The sequence below is a fragment of the Carassius carassius genome, chromosome 13, assembly GCF_963082965.1.
Source record: "Carassius carassius chromosome 13, fCarCar2.1, whole genome shotgun sequence".
Lineage (NCBI taxonomy): Eukaryota > Metazoa > Chordata > Actinopteri > Cypriniformes > Cyprinidae > Carassius > Carassius carassius.
In genome coordinates, this window is record NC_081767.1 from 16,472,241 (window position 1) to 16,494,814 (window position 22,574).

General features: G+C 38.8%; 1 protein-coding gene across 1 annotated transcript; it reads left to right on the forward strand.

Moving 5' to 3' along the window:
- The first annotated feature begins 19,121 nt into the window (after positions 1-19,121).
- Positions 19,122-22,280, forward strand: LOC132155630 (extracellular calcium-sensing receptor-like). The gene is made up of 5 exons (XM_059564365.1): positions 19,122-19,403; positions 19,647-20,453; positions 20,625-20,852; positions 21,027-21,150; positions 21,379-22,280. Exons 1-5 carry the CDS (start codon positions 19,149-19,151, stop codon positions 22,278-22,280), a joined length of 2,316 nt encoding a protein of 771 aa, XP_059420348.1. The 5' UTR covers positions 19,122-19,148.
- Positions 22,281-22,574: the final 294 nt, after the last annotated feature.

A 22,574-nucleotide genomic window follows, 5' to 3' on the forward strand; every position in this document is an offset into this window, starting at 1 on the left:
GTCACATTTACCATTAGGCTACAGAAAACGTATTACAAAAAAAAAAAATGACCTGGCTAACACTACCTACTTTGCCGGGGTTCTGAGGATGTATGCGATTGGATGTAACTTTATGAACTTCAGCAAAATCACCAGGCATTCGCACTCACATGTTTCCACATTACAGCAAACATGATTCTATCACTAACATTTATCACTAAAATTACACAGTTTTAGGATAATGGGATATACTAGTGTACATACCTCTGCTCTTACTGTCGATCGCAATGTCACACAGTCCTTCTCTTTAGCGATCCCAGTGGACGTTTGTGTTTCAAAACTGTAGCAATACGTACCGGGTGGTACACATTTGTGGCGCTGCAAAAAAGTGTGCAGAGGTACGTATTTCCCATGAGACCAGGTTGGATGAAAAATTTTTTTGTGTGTGTTTAATAGAGGGGGTGAGATGATTTAGCTGTATTGTTATTGTTTGTTGCTGTTCAAGTTGTTCTATCTTAAACTGATGCATCTGTTAAATGGGTCGCAATGAATGTATTATGCAGGGAATCGGTCGCAATGAGCTTTTGTTTCATTGTAAAGCAGACATAATTAAGCATTTCTGGTGGTTGTGGTGGTATTAATATATGTGTAATATATGCTGCCTAAAACTGCTCATTTTTATTTCCTGGATGTCAGATTTTTGAATTTGGTGGCTATGCGATTTTGTTTTAATCAGTATCAGTGTTTTACAGTACCATCTGTATTTGCTAAGTAGCTTTTAATAGGTTAATTCACTCAGAATGCATTTTTCATTCCCTGCTGTACTTTTCCATTGCATTTCAATGTAAATGCGCTACCCGACGTCTTGAGTGCTGCGCTCTCGTCTCAGGTCTTTAGCAGCTTCTAGTGCATAATTCTACAACACGGTGCTCAAGTTAGAGGTCTGCATGCCCTTCGGGTCCTGAGTCCATTCGGGCCGGGCTTGGGCCATTTTTTATTTTATCTTTTTTTATTTTTTTTATTTTTTAAGATCCGGCTCGGGCTCACTTAACTTATCTCCTTTTATTGTGCACATATACGCGCAGAGCACACATAGGCTACTATATGAAATACTGTTATAATGATTATAGGCTATTATAAATATTATACATCGCCTACGCAATACGCAATGCATATACACACGGCACACGCATTAGCATACAGGTGACAGTTGACAATGCAGAGCATCAGGGAGAAGTTGGAGCATGGGGATTTATCAAAAGTTCCCAATGCTTCGGGAAAATCTGCATTTTGAAAGCGTTTTGATTTGATTACTACCACAAACAACATGCTAATAGTTCATGTGTAATGCTCGCCATCTCCTTATTAGACGCGCCTTTAAGAAATGCATCTATACAAATTATGATTATAATAAAATATTTTTTTTTTTGATATGTTTAATTTCATTAAGTACTAATTTGAAGTTTTCTATAGATATATTTATCATGTTTGTTAGGCATATTACATTAAGTAGACATCCAAAAGGCCCTTTTTACCGCCACACGTACCGCCGCTGCGGCGGTATAAAGTGCATTTGCAGCCTTTGACCGCTGAGTGGCGCTTTAACCACAAGTTATCAAACAAGCGCATCAAAGCACATTTTCCCTAATAGACGTCAGTTTTGCCTCACTGATGTGTTAGATTTGATGGCTTCAGTCAGGGAAAATTAAAGAAAAACACTGTAGTTAAAATATTTAATATTTAATATTTAATATCCACAGACGAAAGTTTGGTACTTATGAAGTTATGTGTATTTCTTAGAACGAATTCAAGCAGTATGTCAAGCCTGTGCCTGAACCTGTGATAATATTTTCTCTAATCTACATGGTATTAAACCATATTTTAGATTTGACACATGAAAAAGGTGTGCAGTATTATTTATATTATATTATGCGTTATATTATTCAAAAGAAATTGTGGTTTACTTTGCATCGGAGCATTAAAAGTGGTAGCCTATTTTAGGGGGGTTGGCTACATGGATTAATATGCAAAATGTCAATATTTTCATATATTATGCCTATAGCCTATTTTAATTTATATTTTCAATATAAATATATTTTGTTGTTTACATAAGGATTACTTTATCACAGAATATCTGTTTTCGGCGGCACTTGTTTAGTTTAAAAGTAGACATGTCAAGCTTTCTATATATATCTCTCTCATGTATTTTCGTTGAGTATTCACGGAGTTACAGTTCATTTTAATGGCGTGTTTGTAAATGAAGATCGGCGCAGACAAAGGCTGCAGACAGCACACCTTGTTTATTATCTTTATTTTATAAGTGCACAAAGTTTTGTTGTTATTATGTCTGTATCCAAAAAAAAAAGTAGACCCTTTACAGATTCGATTGATGTATTGCTCTTATCTGTACGATTAAAACTGAAAGTGTAATTTAAGTTCTTTTCGGGGTTATCAGGAGAAAATGACTCATAACGCGTATCCGCGTTAATCGACTCCAGAGGGTTAATAAAACAACATGCATTTTTGTTATTCGTTACCTGTCCTTTAACTTATTGGGGAAAAACATTTGTCTGTAAACTGATTAAGAAATTGTTGCATGTTTAAATGTGAAGCACTGTATAATTTTGTTCCCATTATTTAGGCCTAATTTGCCTAAAACAAGAAACGAATAAAATTAAACCGGCACGAGTAAATCTTTGAAGCTCTAAAGAATTAATAAAACGTCCTCACAATTAAACTCAAGTTCTCTCATTATAATCAACAACATTCACACGATGTAAAAAAAAAAAAAGCTTTAGTAATTGACAACTAAAGTAATTTTAAAGGGAACCTTCTTCCTACTTGTTTTTAAAGTAGGGTAATATCATATAGCCTAAAAAAAAAATCCCTGTTTATTTTTAAAAATAAAATCTGATTTATGATTTAAACCGATTTTTAAATCAATATTCAAATGACGAAGAAATTTTACAAAACAAGTTTTAATATAGTTCTTTATCATTCATTTAGCAGTCAAATTTATAACTGCAACAAGATGATTAAAAAAACAGTACTGTTATTACCTTAATGCTGGAAAGATGCTATTTTTTTAAATACTAGCCCATCATGCATCTAACCATCCACTCAGCTTTAAGAGCTGTTCAGATTAAAACTGCAGCTCCGCAGCATACGACACAGCAGAGTCAGTGTCATGGACGGAGGACCTGTTAATATTTTTTCTAGTTTATATTTCCATCTCGTTATGCCACTGGTTTAGATTTTTTTTTTTTCTTATAGAACTTATTTGTAAATAGAGCAGTCACTGTCTGTGTCTACACCGGACGCGAAAGTTGTCATCTGTGCCCCACAGCGAAAAGTGTGTCTAAACTTGATGACATCACACTGTAGGCTAGTGCAGGGGCGGAGTGGCAATCGGGACGATCGGGACTTTTCCCGGTCGGCCGGGCAACCGGCCGGCCGGTTGATGAATTTTCATGATCGGCCCATTATAAATTATTCATAACGGCCGTGAGAGTGGCCGGAGCGGGAGCGCGGCAGCCGGCACTGTATTTCTCAGTCATAGTTACCCCCCTGCACACTCATCTCATCTCCCCCGTCATATTCTTCATACAGAACTTTCATGGTCACAAAAAAACAAACAAAAAAACAGTATTTAATTCAGTTGTTTGTTCTTAAATTAACATAGAATGGAGTAAAACCTCCTGGGAATGGGGAATTCGCTTATCAATGAACCGATTGCAGGTCAAGTCTGTTTACAGAAATGTAGGGAGATAATGAGCGCCCCCTGCCCCCTCATTTAATGGCATGACCCAAAAATGGCACAAGCCAGACTAGAGAGAGAGAGAAAGCGCGCAAATTCTAGAAAAAAAAATTGACAGTCAGGAAGGATTAGCGTGGTTGCATAACATTTAAGGATACCCCCATGGAAGGCAAGAAGAACCGCGTCATAGCTCATTATTACCATAAAGTTGAGCCACTTTCAACTCTCGATTGACGCTCTGGTCACTCAAAACGCAACGTCAAGGAATTTGACGCTCCTTGCAGCTGAGAGAAGCCAGCTTCCATTGAAAATGAATGACTTCCGGTAACTTTGGAAGCTCAAGTCAGCGGCGGTGTGAACGCCTCTCACGTGGCGTTGTCAAGGTAGCAATTTCCCTGGATCTAAACAAATCAGTCTAACCATAGACCACGTGACCAGTAGCGGTTGCTTTCTTAATATATTTAAAATAATTTTGCAAGGGTTATGACCTTAGTAGTATATATTTTTTAGCAATTTTTTTTTGATCACCGAGGGCTGGTGGTTATCGAAATTTCCCGGTAGATTTTTTGGTCCCACTCCGCCCCTGGGCTAGTGTCAAATCATCTGAACACAGTATCAGAACATTTCATCATAAACAGAACGAGCATCAGTTCACTGATGGGGATCGAGTCCAGTGTGTCCATCACTGTGTTCTGCTGTCTTTTGTTGGATCGTTCCACTCGTGTCCAGTGTAGACCTGGCGTGCGTTTTTTTATTGTTTTATTTTACAGCCCTGCTTGTTTTAATGTTTTTATTAAATATCTGAATTGACTGCATGGTCATATTATCGAATTATTTACTGCCATTACTGACCTACAAAAGTAAAGCTTGGCGAGTCAATGAACGAGCATTGCTGCTTGTTGATTTTCGGCGGATATGCCGTGCTTGTGCAGCCGCGGTCGTCTTCATTTCGTCGGGTGAAACGTCTCTCTCACTCCGCAGCAGAGTCTGTGAGAAGCAACACCTTCCCCTCCACGCGCTCTGATACCAGAAACATAACATAGCATATAAAATAATAATAATAAAAAAAATAACGAGAGTTTCAAAGTGGCTTTAGCTATTTTGTGTAAACTTTTTTTTCCCTATAGCCTATCACATGCCAAACTAATAACATTGTAAGCATTACATCTTTAATTGCTGCTTTCTGCTGTGAAAATTTTGTTTGTGATGAAAATAACAGTATATTTTTGTCAGTTTTTTTTTATCTAAACAGATCGATTAACTTCAAGATTTCAAAATCAGATAGCATGCTGATAATGTAGCACTGTAAGATTACATTTGTTTGAACGCATTATTGCAAAAGCGATTGAGTGTGAATCTGTTTATATCATGCTGTAACCCGAAAATAATCAGTAAAAGAAACAGACAAACTCTTAACATCCCGCTCGACTCTTGCAGTCAACCTTCTGATCAAGCTAAATATGTTGGCTGTTGGCATGAATTTTACTCGTGATAAGAAGCTCAAATTCAAGTGTTTGTGCAAAAATTATTAATGTGCATTAATGACAGGGAGGCGCCGTCTCATCACTTTAATTTTTCATGATAATGAATGTATAATTTTAAAATTTAGACGAAAAGGAATAGTGTAATGTGTGAATGTTGCATTTCTCTCGTCGGAGAGAGCCAGCACTGTTAATATAATCAAAACTACAGTCGTATATAAACCGAATAAGCAAGTGAAAGCCACTGTCCATATGAAAGAGCAATTCACACTTTTATCTCGACCCCCACATCCATGAATAACTACCCAAAACCCAACCCCCTCCAGCTGAACAGAATTCGGTCTGTGTTTTGGCTCTGAGGAACGGTGTGTTACTGGGCTGAAACATGCCTGCACTCAGCAGAACTCTTTGTATTCATAATTTTCTCGCAGCCCATATTATTATTTTCACAAGACCATAATGATAATAAAAAAAACATCAATTAATAATTAATCATTATTTTAAGAAAATCATTGTTATTTGTGATCGTGGATGTTTGCGGGAGGCTTTAAGACCAAGCGGAATCCTCTGTTCCCGCCTCACAGCGAGTCCCGCGCGCTCAGTGATGCAAGCTTCACTGTCTGCGGTTTGACTTTACTGAATCAGATTGAGGCGAATACAACTTATTGTTAATGAGCCCAGGGCCAGAGCAAGCTCAAATGCTGCTCTAGGCAGAGCACGATCGTGCTGCCCCCCTCACATTCACAATAAGGGATCCTTAAGATGCATGTAAACATTTTTTTTTTTTAATCTATGAAATTACACTAAAATAAAAACGTGCAAGCATGTTTTCAGAGTTTTTAATTTTTTCATTCTGCAAAAAGCTGAAAAGGGTAGCCTACACAATGCAACACCTAAGTATAAATCCTGTTTTATAGGCTAATAGATAGTGTACAGAATAAAATTAACATATGCACACATTTTTTTTAGCTCACAAAACTGGAGTTTTCGATTGTTTTCTTGACTGATACACACATTCACACACCTACATTTTCCCTAATAGACGTCAGTTTTGCCTCACTGATGTGTTAGATTTGATGGCTTCAGTCAGGGAAAATGAAAGAAAAACACTGTAGTTGAAATATTTAATATTATTAATATTTAATATCCACAGACGAAAGTTTTGTATTTTTGAAGTTATGTGCATTTCTTAGAACGAATTCAAGCAGGATAAATATAAAGACTGTGCCTGAGCCTTTGCTTATTTTTTCTTTAAGCAACATAGTATTAAATCCTATTTTTAGATTTGACACATTTGAAAGGTGTGCAGTATTATTTGTAATATATATAATTTATATTATATTTTAAAATTCATTTAATAAAACAACATTGATTTGAACATTGAGTTATTCGTTACCTGTCCTTTATTTTGACAGATAACTTCTTGGGATTTTTTATTTTTTGTATGTACACTAATTTAGACATTCTTGCATGTTTTATTAATTATTTCCTTTATTTTAGTAAAACGTGAAGCACGTATAATTTAGTTCCCATTATTTAGGCCTAATTAGACTAAAACAAAAAACGAATAAATGTATATGCAGTGCTTGTGCTGCCATGGTCTTTATTTCGTCGGGTGAATCATCTCTCTCACTCCGCAGCAGAGTCCGTGAGCAGAATGAAGCAGCAACTCCTCCTCTGCGCTCGGAGCATTTAATATTCACTCTGCTGCGTGCTTACTGAAACACGCTCCACCTTTTCTACGCGGATAAAGTTAATTCAGTATGTTTGAAATATCATTTCACGTCTCTGTCAGACGCGTGGGAGAGTTGAGCCACTCAGAACGTTAAATTCAGGATGTTAAAAAGAAAACCGATTTTCCTTCAAATAAACCGATGTAAATTACACATTCTAGCCTACTTAAACAATAAAATTATTTACGTTGTAAAGCATTTGCAAAATGTGTATGAATATTCAAACTCAAGTGTTTGTGCGAAAATTATTAATGCACATTAATGACAGGGAGGCACCCTCTTGATCACTTGAATTTTTTCCTGATAATTCATTTACTTTAAATTGCGGTGTCTCATATACATGATATCTTGAAATGCTTAGAAATAAGAGACAGCAGATTATTGTAAGTCTAAAGTTTATTAAATAATAGCAAGTTTACAATAAATGTACAAAATTGCAATAAATTAGTTACATTCCAGTTGCGCATCCGTTGCACTGCACTACAGCTGGCAAAACCTTCTGAAGGTGGTCAATGTATCTGTTGCAGACAGTTTTTGTCAAGCAATTGCACCAAAAAGTTACAATGGCCTCAAGAAGCTCGTCTTTATTTCTTGGCTTGAGCTGACGTCTGATAAATTCTTTCAGTGCGTGCCACACCAGCTCGATGGGATTAAGATCTGGTGATCTGCAAGTGAAAAAAATTGTGGGCACGGTTTGTTAAACCGAGGGAACAGTTTATGAATTCGTGAGTACGGTTTATAAACTGCGGGGACGGATTGCAAAACCGTCGCCACAATTGATTTTTTTTCTCCTACAGGTGACGTGCAGGGCTCCGTGCGAATGGGATCAACCCTCGCTCGTTTGCCAATGCGCCTTCTGCTGCCGAGCAGAGTTATGTGAGCAGTTTGGACTGGAGTTTGGACTGGAGCAAGTAGGGATTTTTTTTCCAAGTCGGAGCGTCGTGTTTTCACTTGCTCCAAGAGCGCTCGACCACTGCTCCATCACGAGTACAATTCATGCCAACGGCGCATAATATAACTGCATATTTAGGAATAAACATAATTTTTTTTACAATTTGTTATTTTTTTTTAAATGTAGGATAGTCTTAGGCTACAGTCTACTAAACAAAGTGCAGAGGACTAAGAGCTAAGCTAAAGCTAACACTGCTCCGGCTCTCTTTACCCAGCATTTTCCTCACAAATGTGTGGTCACTAGTGAACAAAATGGACGAGTTACGACTTTGCATCACCCACAGTAAGAGACTTTTGGACTGCAATGTTATGGTTTTCAAAGAAACATGGCTACACAGTGACCTACCCAATAATGCTATTGAGCTAGCTGGACGCTTCACGCTCCGGGCAGATAAAACGGCAGATGACTCTGGCAAAACAAGAGGTGGTGGATTGTGGATTTATGTTAACAAAGCTTGGTGTACGAACACTGTCATTGTTGGGAGACACTGCTCAGCTAACCTAGAGTTTCTCATGGTTAAACGTAGACCTTTTTATTTGCCACGGGAGTTCACTTCCACCATTATAACTGCAGTCTATATTCCACCGGATACTAATGCCAAGCTTGCTTTGAACAGACTTCATGAGGCCATTAGTAAACAACAGACTGCTCACCGGAGGCTACTTTTAATGTCACGGGTGATTTTATTCACTCCAACTTAAAGACAGTGCTCCCCAAATTCCATCAACATGTTTCCTGCCACACCAGAGGAGACAAAACGTTGGATCATGTTTACACAAACATTGATGGAGCCTACACTGTGAACCCCCTACCCCACCTCGGAGAGTCTGATCACCTTCTTTGTTTCTCACCCCTAAGTATTCACCCCACATCAACCATGTGAAGCCATCAGTGAGGACCATCAAAGTGTGGCCAACTGGAGCAGACTCTTTACTTCAGGACAGATTTCAATACATTAACTGGAGTATGTTTGCTTCTCAGGCTGCTTCTGGCTCTCACACGGACATTGATATCTATACCTCCTCTGTACTGGATTACATCAACACCACCATTGACAGTGTTACAACAGAAGAACAGATAACAACATACCCTAATTAGAAGCCATGGATGAACAAGGAGCTGTGACTTCTGCTGAAAGCCCGCAACACTGCCTTTAGGTCATATGACGCTCAGGCCTACAGCAAATCCAGGGCTAACCTGAAAAGGGGTATCAAAAATGCCAAGTACTGCTACAAGCTGAAGGTAGAAGAACACTTTTCCAGCTCAAATCCCCGACGCATGTGGCAGGGCATCCAGATCATCAGTGACTACAAGTCAAGTGACTCCGCTCCAACGGTCACAGACGTCTCCTTCCTTAATGAGCTAAATTACTTTTATGCTCGCTTCAACAGCGATAGCAAGGAGACGGCAACCAAAATCACACACTCAGCAGACCACCAACCCCTCAAACTCACCTCCACAGATGTCCACACTGCATTGAGCTGGATCAACGCACACAATGCTACTGGCCTGGATGGCATTCCTGGATGTGTGCTTGGGGCATGTGCAGAGCAGCTTGGAGGGGTCTTCACAGACATTTTCAACCTGTCCCTCACCCAAGCAGCTGTGACAGTCCACATCCATTGTGCCAATACCGAAACACTCCTCCCCGATGGAGGAGTGCTTAAATGACTACCGCCCAGTAGCACTCACACCCATCATTATGAAGTGCTTCGAGTGACTGGTTCTAGCACACCTCAAAGACTGCATCCCACCACACTCGACCCACACCAATTTGCCTACCATAAAAATAGGAGCACAAAGGATGCACAATGCTGTACTCTGCACTAACACATTTGGACAATAACAATCCATATGTTAGGATGTTGTTTGTTGACTTCAACTCAGCATGTAACATCGTCATTCCCTCCAAGCTGACCACAAAACTTGGAGACCTGGACATTAACACCTCCCTCTGCAACTGGATTAGGGACTTTCTGACCAATAGACCTTAGCATGTTAGGTCAGGCCACACCTGCTCCACCACCATAATACTCAACACTGGTGTACCACAGGGCTGTATGCTGAGCGCATTCTATTACTCCCTTTACACCCACGACTGCTAGCCTGTGCATGGTTCCAACTCCAACATTAAGTTTGCAGATGACACCGCGGTGATTGGCCTCATCAGTGACAGTACTGATCAGTACTTATGGTGCATTGACAACAACCTGCTCCTTGACACCAGGAAGACAAAGGAGCTCATTGTGGACTTCAGGAAGAAGAAAGGAAGCATGCACGACCCCATCCACATTAACAGGATGGTTGTTGAACGTGTCTCCAGCTTCAAGTTCCTGGGGACCACCATCTCTGAGGACCTGTCCTGGACCACAGACACCTCCAGCCTGGCCAAGAAGGCTCACCAGTGCCTCTTCTTCCTCAGGACACTGAAGAAGAACCAGATATCTTCAGCCATCCTGGTGAACTTCTACCGGTGTGCGATTGAGAGTATCCTAACCAGTTGCATCACAGTCTGGTATGGGAACTGCTCATTGCTGACCGCAAAGCACTGCAGAGGTTGGTGAAAACTGCTCAACGCATCACACCACTTCCTGCTTTTGAGGACATCTAGAGAAAACACTGTCTACGTCGAGCTCGCAGCATTCTCAAGGACTCCTCTCACCCAGACCACTGTTTAACCTTTTTACCTCCGGGAGGCACCCTGGGAGCCTCCGGACAAGGACCAGCAGATTCAGGAACAGCTTTTTCCCTACAGCTGTCTCCTTGCTGAACTCTGCCCTCTGACACCCCCCAACACTCCCCCACACCACACACAGAGACTTCTAACCCCTCCTCGTCACTACATCTGATTTATTTTATTGATTTACAACATGCAAAAAACAGCAAAATTGTTATTACTTGCACTACTGTATGTTCATCCTGAATACTGAATAATCCATTTGCACACTGAAATATTTCTATGCACTTTACTGTCCATTGCACTAGTGTAATTGATGTTTGATGATATGTTCATACACTGCATGAAAATTGGGATTTCCGACCCCGTAAACGGCCGTAAATCTCCCTAATTTTTGTCAGTTAACGACAATTTACAGCCTGTGAACGTCGCGTTCGTCTGTGCCGAAAATTCTCGGAAACGAACCATGACGTATGCAGAGCGCTGGCGCGGGAGGTGTGAATGGCTCTAATTAGCATATGAATAGCAGCTCTTGCCAAAGAAAGGCTTGAATTTCCTCACTCACTATTGGTTGAACCCACGTGGGTTAAACAAGAAAAATCACTCGTGATTGGTTGGCAGATCTGTTACTATTGGTCACCCTCGCTCATTATAAATTCAAATAATTGTAATATTCACATAAATAATATAAGTTATTTTTTTATATTCATAAATTCAAAAAATTATAATATTTATATAAATTATTTTTTCTATTCATAATATGCTATTCTGTGGTATATTCATGTCATTGTTAACCTATGGACTACACTGCCTATAGTGCACACACACTTTTACATTATCCATCTGTATAGTATGTTCATAGTACACCTATCTGTATATCATGCTCATAGTATTTAAAATCTGTAAATTATGTCCATAATACTGTCTTATCTGTATATAACTTTTTTGGGCAAGAGTGTTCACATAGACATTTTCAAGAGCCAGTGTGAGTAAATCTAAGCCGCGTTTCCACTGCTGGAACTTTACCCAGGAACTAGGGACCAGGGGCCTCATTTATAAAGCGTGCGTACGCACAAAACGGGGCTGGAAACGTACGTACGCCAGTTCCCACGCAAAGGTTGTGATCTATAAAAAACAAACTTGACGGGAGAATGTGCGCACCTTTAAGCAAACTTTGAGCCGTGCGTACGCACATTCTGGAGACAAAGGGAATTGGCGACACCGATGGTGAGGTCGTGAACTGAAGTTAGATTGTAGAAAATAAATGTGAGAAGAACGATTATAAGAATGAATGACATTTAATTTTCACTCCATTTCATACGTTATATCCACATTATCATGAAGATTAAATCCAACAGTGTTATTTGTGCCGATTGTTTTAGGCTATATACATCTAGTAAAATCCAAACGTAATTCAAAATGTATTAAAAGTAAAATAAAATAATAATCAGCGCTGCCTTACAGTCACATTGTCCACAACGGGAGCACAGGAGGACATGGCGCGATACATGTGATAGCCTACAGAATAGCATGAAATACCCTTTTATTAGAGAACTGCAGAACACAGTGTAAAAAGGAAATATTTTCCTTAATGTACATAGCCTATATCATAAAATGTCAAAGTCTGCAAATACAGTCATGAAGCACAATCGCTACTCATCATCGGTCCTAACTATTACGGTGTTCATTACAAAACCGTCAAGAAGCATGTGTTCACTATAACATTTTCGTCTTAAATTTTCGCCCACAAATTAATTAAGTGATTTTGTCAAGGTGTTAACGATCAGTCTATTTGCTAGAAACATATAAATTCTCCGGTGACCCGGGTATGTAATGCTTCATGATGGCACTCCTGGCACTGTTGGAGGATTACGCTAATGGCAGAATAAGGAGAGAACGAGTTTTCAGGGACCATGATGATTTCCTGGCCCATGATGATGACTGGCTAATAAGCCGATTTAGATTCCCTAGAGCTGTGCTCTTGGATCTATGTGCTGAATTGGGTCCAGTATTAGAGAGGGCAACACGCCGGAACCATGCCATCCCAGTCCAAATACAAGTCCTCACCACTCTGGGGTTCTTGGCAACCGGCTGTTTCCAGCGGGAATTGGCAGACAGGTAAATTAATAATATAAAAAAACTATAAGTAATCCTCAAATTTGTCTCTAAGACCTTTTTGTATATGAAATAATTCTATTGGAATCTATCATCTCACCCTATAGGTCTGGTATATCACAGCCGTCCCTGAGTGTCATAATATCTGTCGTTTTAAATGGTATACTTAATATGGTTAGTCGATACATCAGGTTCCCCTACACTGTGCGAGAACAGGCCGAAATTAAAACGCAATTTGCAGCAATGTCTGGTTTCCCAAATGTAATCGGCGCAATTGACTGCACTCATGTTGCTATAAGGGCACCATCTGAAAATGAATTTGCTTATGTTAATAGAAAGCATGTGCATTCTATTAATGTGCAAATCATATGTGACTCCAACATGACCCTCACAAACATTGTGGCACGCTGGCCTGGTTCAACACATGATTCCTTTATCTTGACACATAGCAGTGTAGGGAACAGACTAAATGCAGGCGCAGTACGTGATGGCTGGCTTCTTGGTGAGTTTAACAATATTAAAAAGTAGAAACTGTAACAATTTTGTTTTTAATATAATTATAACCTGCAGGCGACAGTGGCTACCCCCTGAGACGCTGGCTCCTCACCCCATTTTTAAACCCGCAGAGCGCAGAGGAAACTCATTATAACGAGGTCCACTCTCGTGCCCGCGCAGTTGTGGAGCGTGCCATCGGCATCCTGAAATGCAGATGGCGTGCTCTGGATGCCTCGGGTGGCAGACTTTTATACCATCCAGCAAAAGTGTGCAAGATTGTCAGGGCGTGTGGTGTTTTGCACAATATAGCACTGAGAAACGGTATTCCTCTCCCTCCTGATCTCCCTCTACCCCAGCATTACGACCCCGAGCCACAGCCCCCTGGCCGACAAGAGGGATATCAACGAGGTGCAAGAATCCGTGAGGATGTCATGCGGCGTTTGTAAAGAAAGACAAAACTCAAGGTTCATGTTTTAACTGCATCTTTTAATGATTGTGCAATTTCTTGCATCACTTCTCTCATCTGCCGTAGCTCATCTGCAACCCTGTTGACAGCGTTTATTGTCTCTCGCTGTAACTGCAGGACTGCGTCAGTGAGTACCCGACCACTTTTGGACGTGCCAGACGCAGAAGGGGCACTGCTTTGAGCCGGACGCTGTGCATCTGCATCTGAGAACCCCTCACCCTGAACCTCCTGTTCATTTACAGCTTCAGACTCCGGAAGGACTGGAGGACAAACAATTGGCAACATTTATCCATTTATCACCCCACACACTCAAATGTACAGCGTTAATGATTAAAAATCGGTTTAACCTTGCTCCTCTGTGGTTTCAGTCACGTCAGTGTCTCCCTCCTTTTCCGACACAATACCACACACGCTGACCTCCCCAATTATAGCCGCGATTTTGCTGTCCACTGATGTGAGATCAGCTGTACATGGGCCCCCACCAGTTGCAGCCACGCTCTGGCGGTGGGAGGACAGTTTTCTCTTTGCCTCCACCTTGAATGAATGAGAATCTTTATTTCACATATTTTGCATACTGTAAGCACATGTAAATAAAACTTTTTGAAAATCAATATTGCTATTTATATAGGTATATAGCCTAATAAAACACAAATGTAATATGTTGGTAAAAAAAAAATTTGTATACCTTCAGGTCGGACCATTTTTTCTTTAATTCTGCAACTGTCCGTTCTGTCCCACTGACACAATTGACGGCAGAAGCAATACTTTGCCACTCGCACTGCTTCTTTTTATTAGTGACCCCACTGCTGTGGCCACCAAATAACACAGTTTTCCGAGCCTCCACCTCCCCTACAAGTGTTTCAATCTCAGTATCTGAGAAATTACGTTTTTTTCCTCTTTTCTCACCTGTCGCCATTATTAAAATTAGGCTTACAGAAATGCACGTTTTCACTTTCTTGGATTAATTAATTGGCGGGTCGCATGCCAGTTTTCCAGGTATATATGGGATTCCACTCTCATTTACATGCTGATCAGCAATCATGAGGTGATTTGCATTGACTATTTATGGTTAAAAATGGGCGTGTACAGGGCGGGATATGAGGCTGGTTCACGTACGCACATCTGCGGGTGATCTGTGATTTATAAAGGGAACATTGCTTACAGGTGTGCGTACGCACGGTTTTATAAATCGGAATATTTTTTGGCGTACGCCATTTTTGGCTTTTGGGCGCACGTAAACTTTTAGTAAAGATCCTATGCATAGTTTTATAAATGAGACCCCAGGGCTCTAAACCGATTCAAGGACCGAAAACGAAAACCAGAAATGAACAAAATTTTGACAGGAACAGAACCAGAAACAGAAACGAAATCAAATTTTATAATTTATAATTTTATAATCCTGCAAATATTTTCAAATATCTTAAAAAAAAACTTTGATGTCTCTAAAGTGTTGATAGATTTTTTTTTTTTTTTGTAGCCTAAATTTGGTCCAAATCTAGAAAAGATGACTAACCAAAGCGGGTTATTGACTAAAGTTAGATTTTCTATTTTTTCTTTTTCTTTTTGAGTAAATAAAACACTGTACTTTATTATTATTACATAACTATTATTGTAGGGAGTGAAATTTAAATTTAATTTAGGTTAAAATTAATGTTCTATAACTTTAAATAAGATATAAAGGTAATATCGCGAAAACAGAGACCCGCGATTAGATGCTCGGGAGAGAATAGTCTGCGCGCAGTTATGAGAGGTAGAGAGAGAGAGAGAGAGAGAGAGAGAGAGATATGACGCACACTGTGTAATCAGATGTGGCTAATTCCTAATGTTCACCTCTTCATGTTTAATGAATCAAGTGTTATGATCTGCCGAGCTCCCTGTCGGTGTCCTCCTTCTAACAAAGCCAACGAGCTAGCGCACGGTAAGAACTGTAAAGCCTGCATATAGAAACGAAGCGCGTTACATTATTATTAGGCAAATTATAGACACATAATATTGTTTTTTTTAAATAACGTTATTAACCAGTATTTTTTCCACCCGAACCGGTTTCGGAACGGTAATAATTCAGAGGAATGCAGGAACAGAAACGTTAAAATATTGATTCTGCTCGGAGTGAACCGATTGAATTTTCTTTTCGTTTTCAAGCCCTGCTAGGGACTTTGGGCTGGTACTCGGTGTGTTTTCACAGAAGTTATCAGGATCTAAATAAAGTTCAGGGTAAAATATAATTTGTTTTGGGTAAATCTAACAGGTAATCTGTGGTCTGTAAGCATTAAAAACTGCTAGATCCGATTACTTTTATTCTCCTTTAGAAGAAAACAAACATAACCCCAAGTATTTATTCAATACATTGACTAAATTACCGAAAAATAAAGCATCAACAAGTGTTGACATTTCCCAACATCACAGCAGTAATGACTTTATGACCTACTTTACTTCTAAAATCGACACTATTAGGGATAAAATTTTAAACATTCAGTCATCAGCTACAGTATTGCATCAGACAGTGCACTATATATTCCCTGAAGGAACAGTTCCACTCTTTCTCTACTACTACTAGTTAATTATAGACAGATCTCGAATCTCCCTTTTCTGTCCAGGATACTAGAAAGGGTAGTTTCCTCACAATTATATTCCTTCTTAAAGAAAAATGGTATCTGTGAGGATTTCCAGTCAGGATTTAGACCGTATCATAGTACTGAGACTTCTCTCCTTAGAGTTACAAATGACCTGCCCTTATCATCTGATCGTGGTTGTATTTCTCTATTAGTGCTATTGGATATTGGAACTCTGGTCAGATTATTGTAATGCTTTATTGTGTGGTTGTTCTGCACGCTTAGTAAACAAACTACAGTTAGTCCAAAATGCTGCAGCAAGAGTTCTTACTAGATCCTGGAAGTATGACCATATTAGCCCGGTCCTGTTAACACTGCACTGGCTCCCTATCAAACATTGTATAGATTTTAAAATATTGCTTATTACTTATAAAGCCCTGAATGGTATTAGCACCTCAGTATTTGAATGAGCTCTTGTTACATTATAATCCTCCACGTCTGCTGCGTTCTCAAAACTCAATTTAGTAATACCTAAAATATCAAAATCAACTAAACCGGAAGCGGGAACACTTCCCATAACACCCGATGTACTTGCTACATCATTAGAAGAATGGCATCTACACTAATATTAGTCTGTTTCTCTCTTATTCTGAGGTCACCATAGCCACCAGATCCAATCTGTATCCAGATCAGAGGCTCACTGCAGTCACCCGGATCCAGTACTTATCCAGACCAGATGGTGGATCAGCACCTAGAATAGACCTCTACAGCCCTGAAAGACAGCGGAGACCAGGACAATTAGAGACCCAGATACAGATCCCCTGTAAAGACCTTGTCTAAGTCGACCACCAGGACAAGACCACAGGAAACAGATGATTCTTCAGCACAATCTGACTTTGTTGCAGCCTGGAATTGATCTGCTGGTTTCATCTGGTCAGAGGAGAACTGGCCCCCCAACTGAGCCTGGTTTCTCCCAAGGTTGTTTTCTTCATTTTGTCACCGATGGAGTTTTGGTTCCTTGGTTGACGTAATGTATTTTGTTTAAAGCGCTATATAAATAAAGGTGGCTTGACTTGTTTTCAATTTATCTGTATGTTACAATGAAAATTTAAAGAGGCAATTGATATTATATTTTGTTTGTAATTGTAATGGCTGTATATACTTTATGTATATATATATACACATTTCTGCGGCTATTATTATGTTTAAATATAAACGAAAGGAGGCAGTAGTATTTGATATCCTATTTCGTTTTATTGTAATTATACAGAGAGGAAAATTGCAGTAGCCAAGGCGAGCTGACTGATGTTATCAAGTACATTGCTTTTTGCAGAATTACCGGATTTGCATCATTGCGGACATCAATGTAAGGGAAACAGGTCAATTTAGCTCAAAAGGAAAGATTTTAAAGGGAATTTGAACAGAATCACTAAGATGGCAAGCGATTCACTGAACGAGCCGTATAACATCAAATCTGCAATGGATATTAATATCAAAAGTATAGTGAAAACACTAATAATTAGCACAGTAACAAGATCGGCAGTTTAAGACATTAACTTGTAAGCACAAAACGCAAGATACTTCACTTTTCAAAATGAATAAGGCTTTATTAGATATATCTAAGACATATAAACTAATCTAACACATAAGCACACACACTCAAACATTCACAAATTTGCAGGAAGAGAGAAAGTTATGGAAGAATGAGTTCAAGAAAATGAAAATGTGGAATCAAATCACATTCTAATTTGTTGAGATGAATTGGTGGGTTTGCCAAATTCATCACAATTAAAAGAACCAAAGACTTACCAGTAATCTACTTCAGTCTGTGTCCACTGAATTTATTTAATACACGAGTTTCACAATTTGAGTTAAATTACTGAAATAAATTAACTTTTCCACAACATTCTAATTTATTGAGATGCACCTGTATACTCTTGTGCTTTATTTAGGCTTTTCTAGCTCGAAATTTGCCTGTTAACTTAAATGAAGCAAAATTCATCACATTCAGAATGCTTACTGTATACTGTATAATGTCCTGTATGGATCACATTTATTCCAGTTTAGTTATCCTGGAAAATTTACTGTAGCTGCAGATATTTGCTATTTTAGCTTGAAGTTTTGATTTACTATTTTGCTTATTTGATCCAAAATGTTACATAATTTTACTCATCCCACAACAAAACAAAAAGAAGCACACTCAAAAAAGCAGTCATCTAAAAATGTTTATTCCGAAATTTATTCCTGATGAGACACATTTAACTTGCCAACACAGTAGTCACATACTAATTAAATACAACTAATTTGTACAATGCAAAAAATAAGAATTTAAGTGAGTAATTTACTCCATTGTATTGCAAATTATCCCTGACCACCAATCCCCCCGCACCCCCAACTGAAATTAATACAAATAAATAATTACCATACTAGTCAAAGAAAATTGCATATGAATAAAATGATGTATGGCAATTATAGTACATCCTCCTTTGCGGGTGTAAACAAGTTTTGGTCTATAAAAAGGGTGACTGTGTTGGCCACTAAGTGTGTAAAGGGATCAAACCCACAATGCTAATTCTAGAGATACTACTGCACATGTCTGTGTTGATCAAAGCAGAACAGCCAGACTGCAGACGACAGGGCAAAGCACAGCTGCCTGAGTTCATCAAAGATGGAGCTCTAAAGATTGGAGGCATCTTCACATTTTACACAGGCTATACTGGGGTGATTCCAAGTTTTACCCGATTACCTCCTCAACCAAGATGCATGGAGTATGTATGTTTTCTTATTATTATTTTATCATAGTGTATTGTAATTTTTAATATTGCATAATGCACTGATGTTTTTGTTTTGCTTAATAAAATGAACTACTTTTTTCCACTTTCTCTAACTAAAAATGTGTCTATTTAGTGTCAATTATAGGGAATTTAAATTTGCATGCACTATGATCTTCGCAATAGAGGAAATAAATGAAAATCCAAATATACTCCCAAACCACACGCTGGGTTATGAAATCTTTAATGCCTGTGGATTCTCTAATATTCTACAGTCTGCACTTTCACTGTCCAATGGACAAGATGACGTCATTGATGAATTAAACTGCACCAAGGCTGATACTGTTCAGGCTATAATAGGTCATTCTGGATCCACTCCAACCATTGGGTTTGCTAGAATAACTGGCCTATTCCACATGCCTGTGGTAAGACTGTGATCCCATGACATTATCTGCCTTCTCATTAAGTTTATCATTATTATTCTGGTATATATATATATATATATATATATATATATATATATATATATATATATATATATATACAGACTTAAAGTATAATTTACACAACCAATGATCAGTTGACATGGAGGGGGGAAAACAAAACAATGAATGATTTTGAATGTCTCATGCATTGCTGTTGTCACATTTGTATTTGTGTTCACACAGATCAGTCATTTTGCTACTTGTGCTTGCCTGAGCAACAGAAAAGAGTTTCCATCTTTCTTCAGAACTATTCCAAGTGATTATTACCAGAGCAGAGCACTGGCTCAGCTGGTGAAACATTTTGGCTGGACATGGGTGGGAGCCTTAAGCAATGACAATGATTATGGTAAAAATGGCATTGCCACATTCATTAAGGCTGCACAAGAGGAGGGAGTCTGCATTGAATACTCACAGGCTTTTGAAAGCACAGGATCAAAAACGTCATTAAAAAATATTGTAGACACTATCAGAACATCCACATCTAAGGTAATAATGGCTTTCATGTCACACAGAGAGATTAAAATACTGGTGGATGAGCTATACAGGCAAAACATTACAGGACTGCAGTGGATTGGAAGTGATGCTTGGATCACGGATGACTCCCTAGCAGATAGCCAAGGCCACACTTTGCTAATTGGATCTATAGGATTCACTGTCCGCAATGCTCAAATACCTGGACTAGGCCCTTTTCTACAAAAACTCAACCCCTCACAATTTCCAAAAAGCATGTTTCTCAAAGAATTCTGGGAAAGCATTTTTCAATGCTCATTGAGCCCAAATGCATTGCAAAGGGCATGCAATGGCTCAGAGCACTTGAAATATGTCAAACATCATTTTACTGATGTGTCTGATCTGAGATATGTCAATAATGTCTACAATGCTGTCTATGCAATAGCTCATGCACTGCATAATCTTTTGTCTTGCAATCATCAAAAAGGCCCATTTGCTAATGTCACCTGTGCCCAACCTACTACAATACAACCCTGGCAGGTAAAATATCTTTTAAATAGAAAATATAAATATCTATATTTAAATATATGTAGAAATTAAAGCAAACTGTATGATGCAAAGAAAATATTATTTATTATTATTACTTAATCGATTGAATCACCATATTACGTTATCAATTAAAATACAAATAAAAATGTTTTGCCATTTCAGATTTTACATTATATGCAGACTGTGAATTTCACCATGAATGGGGGAGAAACGGTCTTTTTCGATAGCAAAGGTGACTCCCCTGCAAGATATGAATTGGTAAACTTACAAAATGTCACAAAAGGCACAACGGAAGTAGCGACTATTGGCTACTATGATGCAATTCAGCCTCGTGGGCAACAGTTTACTATGAACAATGTCAACATCACCTGGGGAGGAGGACTAAGGACTGTAAGAGTCTCTTTTTTCAAATTAACTTTCCAATCAAAACAAAATCCCCAAGTGCACATGTGATGCAGCAATGCATCATAATGGCACAGCAAACACGTGTAAACATGTGCAAAACATATTACACCACATATTATTTTCCTATTGTTGAAGTAGATTTCCCCTGGTGTGTGGCAGGTGCCTGTGTCTGTGTGCAGTGAGAGTTGTCCCCTAGGCACTAGGAAAGCGGTGCAGAAAGGAAGGCCCATCTGCTGTTTTGACTGTATCCCATGCCCTCCAGGAGAGATAAGTAACACTTCAGGTAATGCTTGTTTAATTGGTCTTTTAACACTTGCAGTTCATAGAAAAAGGATCAAATGGAAAGATTTTACTAAATTTTAGTCTAAATGATCATGAAACTGTCCTCAAAACATAATTTAATACACTTACATAAAGGATTAGTGAATGATAAGTTACATGATCAGTTAGTAGTATATGATTGGTTAGAAGAGGCTCATTACTATTGCGATTCCATTTTCACCCACACCAGATGCATCTGACTGTGCGAAGTGCCCTTTTGGATACTGGTCCAATAGCAGAGGTGATGAGTGTATCATAAAGACAGTGGAATTCCTGTCATTCACCGAAATCATGGGTATCATTTTGATGATGCTTGGGTTACTTGGGGCATTTCTAACTATGTTCATATTTGCCATTTTTTTTCACTACAAAGACACACCAATAGTGAAAGCCAACAACTCAGAGTTGAGCTTCCTGCTGCTCTTCTCACTGACTCTGTGTTTCCTCTGTTCACTTACATTCATTGGTCGACCCACTGAGTGGTCCTGTATGTTGCGTCACACAGCATTTGGGATCACTTTTGTCCTCTGTATTTCTTGTGTTGTAGGGAAAACAATAGTGGTGTTAATGGCTTTTAAAGCTACACTTCCAGGAAGAAATGTCATGAAATGGTTTGGGCCTCTTCAACAGAGAATCAGTGTTGTTGGTTTCACTCTTGTACAGGTCCTCATCTGTGTCCTTTGGTTAACGATATCCCCACCTTCCCCATACATGAATATGAGCTACAACAGAGAAAAGATCATCCTAGAATGCAGATTAGGCTCAGCTGTAAGTTTCTGGGCTGTGCTTGGTTATATTGGTTTTCTGGCCATCTTGTGCTTCATTTTGGCTTTTCTAGCTCGGAAGCTGCCTGATAACTTTAATGAAGCCAAATTCATCACATTCAGCATGCTCATTTTCTGTGCTGTCTGGATTGCCTTTATCCCAGCTTACCTAAGCACACCTGGAAAATTTACAGTAGCAGTCGAGATATTTGCAATTTTAGCTTCCAGTTATAGTTTACTAATCTGTATTTTCATTACAAAATGTTATGTTATCCTGCTAAGACCAGGTGAAAATACAAAAAAGCATTTACTAAAGGTCCCACACTAACCTGATCAGATGTTATAAAAAGAATGTGGCACAAACATAATAATATTTACTAAATTAAAATAGCTGCAAAATTAAAAAAACTACCAAGATCAAATCGGACATCAAGGGACTCAGTGAACACCTGAACATTCTTTTTGTTTGTTTTTTCAGTCATCCAAGTGAATGCAACAGTTGGGCTGCCTCTAGTGAAAAAAATAAAAATAAAATTGAAGGACTACTAATGTACTTGATTTTCATAATTTTCTCTCTTCCGTTTCTCACACTGTAAGTCTTTTTCATTATCAGAACTTTATG

Excerpts from the sequence above, each read along its gene's own strand:
- LOC132155630 (XM_059564365.1), top strand. The coding sequence starts at position 19,149 with ATGATCTTCGCAATAGAGGAAATAAATGAAAATCCAAATATACTCCCA. Across the intron at positions 19,404-19,646 it reads GCCTATTCCACATGCCTGTG|ATCAGTCATTTTGCTACTTG; the intron begins GTAAGACTGTGA and ends GTGTTCACACAG. Across the intron at positions 20,853-21,026 it reads GGGGAGGAGGACTAAGGACT|GTGCCTGTGTCTGTGTGCAG; the intron begins GTAAGAGTCTCT and ends GGTGTGTGGCAG.